Source organism: Phaseolus vulgaris, chromosome 11 (genome assembly GCF_051622355.1).
Source record: "Phaseolus vulgaris cultivar YP4 chromosome 11, ASM5162235v1, whole genome shotgun sequence".
Classification (NCBI taxonomy): Eukaryota; Viridiplantae; Streptophyta; class Magnoliopsida; order Fabales; family Fabaceae; genus Phaseolus; species Phaseolus vulgaris.
In genome coordinates this window covers 11,519,847-11,531,323 of record NC_143508.1, presented here as the reverse complement: position 1 = coordinate 11,531,323, position 11,477 = coordinate 11,519,847, and the positions used below count along the sequence as shown (strand labels likewise).

At 26.7% G+C, this 11,477-nt stretch overlaps 1 protein-coding gene across 2 annotated transcripts; it reads right to left on the bottom strand.

The window, feature by feature from the left end:
• Window positions 1-9,058: 9,058 nt before the first annotated feature.
• On the bottom strand, window positions 9,059-10,875 carry LOC137822647 (uncharacterized). Of its 2 annotated transcripts, none has more exons than XM_068627591.2 (2): window positions 10,740-10,875; window positions 9,059-9,659 (listed from the first exon to the last, which is right to left on the bottom strand). In XM_068627591.2, exon 2 carries the CDS (start codon window positions 9,646-9,648, stop codon window positions 9,379-9,381), a length of 270 nt encoding a protein of 89 aa, XP_068483692.1. In that variant the 5' UTR covers window positions 9,649-9,659; window positions 10,740-10,875; the 3' UTR covers window positions 9,059-9,378. The 2 variants fall into 2 exon arrangements, with proteins under 2 accessions (XP_068483692.1, XP_090153469.1); XM_090297343.1 differs by lacking the exon at window positions 10,740-10,875 and adding an exon at window positions 10,216-10,329.
• Window positions 10,876-11,477: the final 602 nt, after the last annotated feature.

Below are 11,477 nucleotides of genomic sequence, written 5' to 3'. Positions count from 1 at the left end.
AATCCAGCTAACTTGAGTCTACAATCAATTTAAATGAATCAACCTTTATTACTTCACCATTCAAGCCTGTCATGACATTAACCTCTTTGAATATTAGGATGAATTATTTTGTTGTGATGAGATGACAAGTACTACAAACCAAATAAAGGTATGATTTATGGGAGTGCACTATGCTGAAGGTTGAAAGATTCCTGTTCTAGTGTGGCTATTTACATGTGAATATTATTCATTTTGGATCTCAATCGTTGCCATTTCTCCAGTATTGTCAGTTTGGGCTTAAATCAATGGCGGAATTTCTCCAGATGCTTCTGTGTATTAACAGTTTGGACTTTAATCGTTGCCGGAATTTGTTCAGATGCAAAAGACAAATGTATTAAAGGAAACACTTCGAGGTGTGTTCCAAACCCTTCTACAAAGAAAACTTACAAAACAATAAACATAAAGATTTAGATTCTTTTAGCTCTGATTTTAACATAAGAAGAAAAACCTAAAATAAAGAGATCATCTACCTAACAGATGACTACAAACATTTTCAAATAACATCTACATAATAGATGACTACAAACATTCACAAAGAACAAGGAAACACACTCAAACAAACTATGCTTAAGTTGAAAACAACAGTTCAGATGCTTCCTGTGTCATTTCGTTTCTTATAAGATTTCACGATCTTCTTTAGGTAAAGGAACTCTTCTATGTACTGGTGAGATTTATAAAGCAACAGAGAAAGGAGGAGCAGAATCCAACTCTCCAAACAGCGTATATGATAATACCTATTAATAAAGCTTCTAATCTATGCTTTGAAAGGAGAACTTCGTCGTTTTGGTTGAGGGTACCGGTCTCCAAGGTATGTTTCTGGATGTCGACCATGCGGTAGAAACTCAAAGACAGAATCACCAGCAGTGTGGTGCTCAAGGTATACACCACGATGGGGCCACGGCCCCGTTTGACCCAGTTGAGAAAAAGGATGACTGTTTTTCTCAGAGAATTCTTGAAAAGAAGTGTAAGAATGAGAAACATTTCAGTGAAGATCAGACTATAGAGTAGCTGCAACATTGGTTATTAGTGGCAGAAAAACACTAGAAGAAGAAGAAAGTAGAGGATACGTTTTGACCGTAGCTTGTTATAACTTTCTCTGAATAACGTCCTACAGATAAAAACCCTAAAGCCCAACAGATAAAAAAATTATAAAAAATTGTATATAACTTTTTTTTTTGAAAAAAATTATACTTATCTAGAAATTTAGTTATTCATTGGGTATTATTTTTTCTTTTATTTCTCATTTGAAAATAATATAGGGTTTCTTTAGACTAATTTCTGCATAAGAAAATTAAAACAATATACAAAGAAATAATAATATTATTTTTAATTAATTGAAATAAATTTATGTATAACCTAATAAGACAGAGACTATGACAGTTGAATAAAATTTCCATATATTAAAATAGAAAATTATATTTTTATACTTTCCATCAAATGTTAATATAGCGAATTGTCAAATAATTTATATTTCTTTTAAATTTTATTACCGAAATACATGCACTTTTTATATCTTTATTTATATTCTTATTACACTAATATATATATATATATATATAATTGTATAATTGTATAATTTTATTATTTTATTCGTTTTATTATTTATATTATTTTTATAAATGAAGAATTAAGAAATAATACAATTTAAAATATATATATATATATATATATATAATTTTGGTAAACATAATACAAAAAAAATATTAATTTTATTTTAGAAAAAAAAAATTAGTTATTTTAAAATAAAGATAATTTATTTAAGTCTTTCTTTATTTTATTAAATAAATTAAAGAATAAAATTATCTAATTAAGGAATAATTGTGTATTTGTACAGCCACCTCCACTTTTTTTTTCTCTCTTTCCTTCATTTAAAATCTAATTACACCTTACATTAGCCGATGAGACATGCTACGTTTATACTCAGCCAAATATTTAAACACAGTAAGTTCATTTTTTATTCTAAAGATCATTTATTCTCTATTTTTCTTTAGGATTTAACCACCAACTTTAATGGGGACAATTGAGAAAAGTTGAGAAAAGTATTCATCTCAACTTGTTTTACCACATGCTGAATTTTGGTAATGTCTGGGTAACATGATTTAGGTCCTTACATTTTGAGGTGGTTTCTCGTTGGAGTTGAAGTTTCCACTGGAATAAAGAATTTTAGGTAAGGGAAACTATCTATGTTTTGGATAGAACTTTAGTATAGTTGATTTAGATAATAAGTTGATATAGGAACTCAATTGTGTATGTTAGAGTATAAAGTTCGTTAAATTGAATTTGATTATTAGTTGATGAGTTTGAATAGTTGAGGTTGAGATTGTATTGAAATTATTAAAGAATGAGGTTTGAACGAATTTTAGTCCGGACTGATCTTTTTGAACGATTTAGATGTTATATGGTTGGATTGTTCTTGAATGATCTTTTAAAAAAATAATTATTAATTAAATTTCTTTCTTTCTCTTTCCTTTCTTCTTATATCTTCAATAATTTGATTGTATATTATTATTTTTTATAAATATAACATGAATATTAGTTAATATATTCAATTGAACTACGAAATTTATAAATGGTATGAATTCCCGTGACGGATGAAATGAGTATGAATTTGAGATACATGTAATTGATTTGAGAAATCTTAAATAATGTATGAGTGAATGATATGCATCGTATGAGGACAATGAAATTATATGAGATTGAGATCATACATTAGGACAATGTATGAGTTGTTGATTGGTTTGATATTAGGTATTGTCACCTATGTTTAAGAGAGATTAGAGACCCTCTAGCTTCACGCCTATTTAATACGAGTCTTTCGAAAGACGTCTGTTGAATATATGTGGTGTATGGATCCATGTGTGGTCCATATGATTGTTGATGGATGATTTGGAATGAAGTTGGGTTGTGGTGATTGGTATTAATTATTATATGAGAATGGTTGATGGAAAAATGAAATGAAATTATATAAATGAATGATTAATCTAATTGTTTCTATTTACTTATATTTTCATATGTTAGAATTTATTTGCCATAGTTTACCTTTAACATGTGTTATTTGTGTATGAAGAGTTATAATTACACTATATACATGAGTATAGCATATATAGGTGTAGGTGTAGGAGGGACTTTGAAAAAAAGTGAACAACATAGTTTTCATTTATTCCCATTTATAAATAATTTTGTATATTTTAGAGTGTTACAGTATCTTTTTATATAATAATATATAAATAAATAAATTATTAAGTTTAAAATTAAATATTATTTTATAATTTTTATATCAAAATTGAGGTGAAGGATTAATTTTGCTATTATTAAAATATAATATAAAATATAACATCCCTAATTTTAAATAATTATATTAATTATTTTATTCGTAATTTAAAATAAGTGTTAGAAAATTTTATGTTTTAATTGTTGTGATTAAATTTATATTAATATATATATATATATTTGTATTATATCAAATAAAGTTTAAACATTAAAAATAAATAAAAAAGTTTTTAAGAAATATTAAGAATAAATAAAATAAAAATAATAACAAAAAATAAATAATAAATTAAAATTAGAAAGTAATTAATTAATTAAAAATATATTTAATTATTAAAATAAATAAATAAATAAATGAAATATAAGATTATATTAATAAATGTAATGATGAATTTTACAAAAAAGATTTAAATAAAATGAAATAAAATTAGCTTATCAGCAAGAGAATATCAAAGTGAAAAAGGTAAGATACCACTTAAACAAGATAGAAAGAGAAAAATAGGATTTGGATGTAATGATATAATGAGATTAAGTTATTTTTATATTGATTTTAATAAATTTATGTGTTTTGTTAAGTTTTTATTTATTTTGAATTGTATATTATTTTATTTTTTGTGTGTTTTTTTATATATTATTTAATTTAATCAAATGATATTATTTATTTATATATATTTATGTTATTTAATTTATTTCTAATTATACACGGTCATTTATTTACATCTATATTATTTAATAGAAAATTGGGGATTGACGTTTTTAGTAATATTTTTAAATGAAAAAGTAACATTAATTTAAATTGTTACTAAATTTTGTTAGTAACTTTCATAATAAAAAGGTGATATTTTAAAATTGTTACTAAAAGGGTTTAATAAAAAAAATTCAATAAAAAATGCCACTAACACTACAAGTTAAGAAAAATCCAATATGACAATTATAATTAATGTTTGAATTAAACTGCAGCAGGTGAGACTCCAAGTCAAGTCTCTTGAGAAATGTTCATAGAAGCTTTAACCATTACACCAGTCAAGTTTTGTTGTCATGTTATGATTATTATTATATTTATAAATATGATTATCAATACTAATATAATTAATAAAATAAAAATTAATAACATTCTTCATATATTTAATATCATCATTATTATTAATATTGTTAAATATTATTAAATATTATTAATATTACTAAATATTATTAATATTACTAAATATTATTAATATTACTAAATATTATTAAATATTATTAATATTACTAAATATTATTAATATTATTAATATTATTAAATATTAATAATATTTATAAATATTATTAATATTTGTAATATTAGTAATATTAGTAATATTATTAATATTATTATTAATATTAAATATTATTAATATTATTAATATCATTAAATATTATTAATATTATTAATATCATTAAATATCATTAATATTATTAAATATTATTAATATTATTAAATATGATTAATATTATTAAATATTAATAATATTATTTAATATGATTAATATTATAAATATTTATTAATATTATTAAATATTTATTAATATTATTCAATATTTATTAATATTAATAAATATTATAAATAGTGTTAATATTATTAATAATGTTAATTATATATATATTTTTATTAATAGTATTTATATTATTAATGTTATTATTAGTGATATTATTAATTTTGTTATATTACTAATATCATTAATACTATTATTATTAATATTATTTATATTATTAATATAATACTAATTATATTATTTAAATTATTATATTAATATTATAATATGTATAAATTAGTTATATTATTATTATTTATGAATATGAATTATGATTTTATAATTTTTCATATTATATTAATATTTTTAATATTATATATATAATTATTATAATAATAGTTGGTAGGTAATAGATCCGTAGATAAAAGTTGGTAGGTAATAAGATCCGTAACTAATAGTTGATAGGTAATGCTAAATTTACCTACGGATTCAGAATTCGTGGGTAATAGTTGGTATGTAAAGCTGAATTTACCTATGGATTCAGAATCTGTGGATAATGTCCGTAGATAATGTTGTTCATAGGTAATATCCGTAGATAATGCTGAATTTACCTACGGACTCAGATCCGTGGGTAAAAATCCGTAGATAATACTGATTTTTTTTGTAGTGTAAATTGTAACATTTAAATGTTACTAAATTGTTTAATAGAAAATTGCGAATTGACATTGAAATAAAATTTCAAATATTTCAATAATTAAATTAAATTCATAAAATTAATAGTGCTAGGTCGTATGAATTTGCTTCAAATTTTTATTTGTGTATGTGAAACACACACGTGGGCTCAGGTTTATGACAACATGAATACAAAACTCAATATTAATGTAGAAACATGTCATTTAATCTTTCTCATAAGTATTATTTCTTTTAAAAAAATAGACATACAAGTTTAAATTGGAGAAGCCAACCAAATTATCAAAAATTCAGTTTTCCTTTGAAACATACAATTTTAAAGGAGAAAATAAATGGAAGGACACGCTTTAAGAGCACTTTAATAAAAAAATAAAAAAAGGATATGAGGTAGGTAGCTTGAGGAAGCGTGCATATTTTAGACTGAAGCAACATATTTAGACACATTGGAGGGCACACGTTTACAGCTCAAAGAACAAATGGTAACCATATAAAGTAAGTGAAAAATAGCTAATCTGAAAATAAAATCATAAGCCACACCATACCCAACGAGCATTAATTCATTAAGATTGAAAAATAGTTATTTTTTTTTTGTTTATTCATTACAAATACAATAAAAGTAACATTGATCAAGCATTCAATGGAAGGTGTTGATATTTGTAGCACATAAATATCTAACACCTGTATTATAGATATTTTAGAATATTTGTGTTTCTTATTCTTATGAGAAGTAGATATTTTAGAATATTTGTGTTTCTTATTCTCAGTTATCAGAAACAACTATACTCATATGACTAGAAATCTATATACATTAAATCTCTGTTTAAGGGAAATCGTTTCTTGTCGATTTTCATTTGATTAAGGAAACTTTCAAGAAAAAAAAACATGATTTGTGGAACGAGATTTCAACATAGACATCATGTTACACACAGGTCATTATTATCTAGAAGATATCACAATCTTACTTAGAAAAAATCAACAAGATTCGACTATGTGTTTTGTGGAAAAGTTTAATGGAGATAATTTTGAATTTGATGTCCAAGAATTAGTTACCCTCCAACATGGTCAATGACCCCAATCATATAGGGTTAGATTAAATGATTTGGAGTGTGATTGTGGTCATTTCCATGTTCTTCGACTTTCCTGTCGTCATGTTATTGTCATTTGTTCCTCTTGTTATTTACAAATGACGATATTCGTTGATTTAATTTACAACCTCCATAAGATTAAAAAATTATATCAAGTTAAATTTCTTATCGTTCAAAACGATATTATTTCATAAGTTTTTATATATCTTTATAACAGTGATCAGACTTTTTTTGGAAAATTATACTTTTTAAATTTAAATTAGTGTGTTAATTAATTACAAACTAAATTGAAATATGTAATTAATCTAATATTACAAATAAAAATGTAGAAAACTTAAAACTGCAATTACTAATAATAAAAACTATTATTCAAAAAGAGTTGGAATTATGCTGCTTTTCATAGACGGAATGAGGAAAACGACACGGTCAACTTTATAATTAATGGGTTTGTAGACTTCATCTTTTTTTAATTTAAATCTAAATTTGTATTTCAGTACATTAACATAGATTGTTAAAATTTAATTCAATTGAATTATGCCATAAAAATGTGGGCAAAATTGATCAAAAAGGTGAAGAAAGGATAGGATTAAGTCAAACTGAGGCTAGAAATATCGCTAAGGGTGAGGGTACTTATCAACCAACTCACACCTTTGACAATCATGAAGATGGAGCATTCTGACTTGAATCAAAATTTGTAAAAAATGACAATCTTAGAGTTAGGGTTGTATGAAGAAAGATGTATGAGTTTGTGATGTTGGTTAGTAAGGTGAGTAGTACTGAGACTTGTGGGAGGGTATTTGCAACGTAAATGCAAATAAAGACTGAGTGACAATATTTGTGTTGGAAAAATTTAGGAATGTTGAGAACATGAAAGCCAATGAAATCATTGATAATATTAGAAGATCTTACGCTATTGGAATCACTAATTGGTGGGCTTTGAGAGCTAAACATAAGTCTATACACATCCTTGAGGGAGATGGACAACAACACTATTCCTAACTATTTGATTATGTGACTTAAATAAAAGGAGTTAGTTCTGGAAGTACTTGTAAGATTCAACTCAACCAACAACCTAATCAAATTTTACAACTAAAGTTTGACTTCAAATTTTACAACTAAAGTTTGACAGCTTTTATATGTGTTTGGACGATTGCAAGAAAGGACTTTGACCTGGTTGTAGACCCTTTATTGGGTTTGATGATGTCACTTGAAAAATAAATATGGTGGGCAATCGTCACTGGTAGTAGGAAGAGATGCAAATGACCAGCAGTTTCCCCTTGCATTTGCAGTTGTGGAAAATGAAGGCAAAGATACGTGGAGATGATTCTTGACCTTATTGTTAGAGGAAATTGGTGATATCCAAACCAATCGTTGGGTGTTTATTTCAAATCAACAAAAGGTACCAAAGTATGTCATTGTATAATTATTAATCAATATATGATGGGATTACTAATTACAAATTCATTATTTGCAATATTTGACAGTTTTTGATGAAATTTTAAAAGGGGTGGAACACATGTTTTGTCTGAGACATTTATACAAGAATTTTCAAAAAAGATTTGAAGGGGGATTGCTCATACGAGACCTCAAGATGACGGCTACAAAAAGCAACCCACTACCGAGCCTAGGATGCAAAGATGCAAGAGCTGAAAGAGGTAAATGAACATATATATCAAAGGTTAATTGGAATTCCATGTTTAGTTTGGTGTAGGCCTGCTTTTAGCTGCTACCCTAAGTGTGATGTGCTAATAAACAATCTCTCATAATCATTTAATAGTACAATACTCATTGCTAGAAATTAACTCATCCTTACAATGATTGACTGGATAAGGACCTATCTAATAAGTAGGTAGTGAAAATTGGTTACCTGTGTGGTCTGAACAAGAAAAGTTCAAAGTTACACAAGGTTTTAAACTGAAAAAATATGTACACTACAAAAAAATCATGTATAAAGTAATGGTTTTAATATGACGGTTGTTAATAACCGTCACAAGTTTTCGTATAATATGACGTTTTATAAACCGCTACAATTATCTTTTAGAATATGTCATTTTGAATTGTCACAATTATCCTTCAAAATGAAAACCCGCATTCCCCTTTTTTTCATACACCATTCCTCCATATTTTCAATTTTTTTTTGAAAAACCTCTTTTCCCTCCCTCTCTCTGCTAAGCAATCGCCTTCTCTCTCACTATACATTCACCAAAACCCTACCACTCTACAAAACACTAACGCAACCTCTCCGTTCAAGAATCTCCTGCACCTCCACGTACTTGGACACAACCCCTTCTAAAACCCTAACCACACCCTCGAGTTTCAATATATATACTTATATTGAAACATTAAATAATTCTAATGATTTAGTTGATCTGATTTCGATTAAATCTGATATTCAAATTCATTCACATTGAGTTGGTTCAGGAGAGAAATCAAAACCAACCTATGCAGCTCAATTTGTGTATATTCTATTCTCTATTCATCATATCATAATTGAAATATGTGCCTAAATTAACTACATAATATAAAATTTACAATATAATGTTTGTAAAACATCACCCTACAGAGGAACAAATGATGTAAAACTGTAAAATCAGTCACAGGAAGAAAGATTCCAGGTAAACTAATAACATGATCAACATCCAACAATTTTCTACAAACAAATGAAAAATAAAAACAAGTTAATCTGACCTGTTGTACTGTAAATTGCACACAAACAAGCAAAATATTTGACTGAAGCATCATGTATATTATTTACCAAAGCTATGAACTGAAACTGTCCAAGAAGCAAGTGGCCTGTGAGTGAGACTTCACTTGGAAGTCCTTTTCTGGTACTGATTCTTGACCCATTTGATTCCAGCAGAGGTTCCACTCTTCACCTTCTGGGCACCCACTACAGCAGCAGTTTTAGCCTTGTCAGCACCCACAATTGCTGCAGCTTTGGCCTTGTCCATCCCAGCAGACATCTTCTTGCTGCTTCCACTGCTCTTCTTCACCTTCTCATCCTCCTCATCATAGTGGCCACTACCAAGCCCTCCATTTCCCCATTGGTCAGACCAACTTGGTGCCTTGCTGCCCATTATCTTTTAGCCTTCAAAATATTTCAATTCATTAGAACTTGTATTGTTTCATGTTGAATAATTCAAAATCACGTTGAAATATCAACCAACCTGATACTTGCCATCAGATTTTAAGTAAATATTTACATGTTTGTCATCACATAGAACAATTGATTCTGGTCTAGAATTGATTGGTTGAAATAAATCCAGCTAACTTGAGTCTAGAATCAATTTATATGATATTAATACATAATATTTATCAATCTCAATGATAAATAATTTCCGTTTGGAAATTTTAAAAGTTACCTGATAAAGTTTCTCTCTTAACTATGTTTCTGTTATCCACAAAATTCAAACTGAACTTAGATCAAATTCAGTACCACTCGACCCAGTTTTCTAGAATCAATTTGATTACCGTTTCATTCATAACTTTTTATACTAATGCATAAACACTCGACCCAGTGTTCTAGAATCAATTTGATTACCGTTTCATTCATGATTTTTATACGAATGCACAAACATAAATAGCTTCCCTTCAGAACCAATTCTAGCTAGAAACAATTTACAAAATTAATTGACAATACTCACCCAAAAACACTCTGATTCTAATCAACAATCACTCCAGAGACTGAATTGGAGAAGGGAACTAGGAGAAGAATATGAAAAATCAAAAGGGGCAAAAACAAAATTGCATCTTAATCCAAGTCTCACGCAGTCAAATTAATGCTAAGTCCACGCGTTTGCGGATGGTGACAGATAATCAAAGGGATTATTCAACCTTTAACCGCGATAAAAGAAAAAAATTGGGGGTCATGAATTGGTGAGAAGAATCAAACCATGGGTACAACAAAACCTTCCTTTCACACAAGATCTCTCCAGAAATTCCAAGCACAGGATTGAAGAATTTATCAACCCAAATTCATTCTGATGTCCAACAAATATTACATAGATCGTTATGAATAAAAAACAAGAAAACACCCAACAACTTGTTTACTGGGTACAAACAATTTTCAAGAAATTTATGTATGAACAAATTAAGGTTAAACAAGGTTTTTTTTCCATGTACACATGGAGAGACAGATAAATGATACAGAGATAGAAAAAAAGAGTACCTTTGTGATTAGTTGGTAAAAAAAGGGAAGAGAATTGTGATTTGAAGGCAGAGAATATGGAACAGGGATGGTGGGGTCGAATGAGATACCAACCCTTTTCTTTTGATGGAGCAGCGAAGTGAAGGACAAGATAATGAATTGAGGCCTTTTTTATGTTTGTATTTATACTAAGTTTTTCACTTTGTTTAATATTTACTGTGTTCTGATTTGTTTCTTGTTTTCTCTTTCTACAGTTGTGGTCAGCAGCCAAAAACAGTTGACTTTTCTTTTTATTTCTTCTAGATTTTTTAATTAGATTTTGCTTTTACTATTTCATTTTATATAATAATATTTAAAGGGTTTAATTAACATTTAGTATTTTAATTGAATTTCTTTTAAAAAAATTATTCTATTGAGTGTTTCAAATATTTTTGTCTCACTATTTTTCATCTTTTTATTTTTAATTCATTGATGAACTTAATTTTTTTTTAAGATGTTGTTGATCAGTTTAATTTAGAGGTGAGAGACGTAAGTTAATCCGTGAGATGGATATAATAAAAAATAAAAGTAACCACTTCATTCCATTAAAAAAATCAAACTACTCAAATAAAAAATATATTTTGAGAATTAAATTGAGCGAAATTTTTTAATAACTTAATTAAGTTTATTTAAATTTTTAATTTAAAAATGTAAAAACATAGTCTTTTTTCAAATTAATAAGTTTTTTTTATAATATATATTTTATTTTAATTTTTTTTC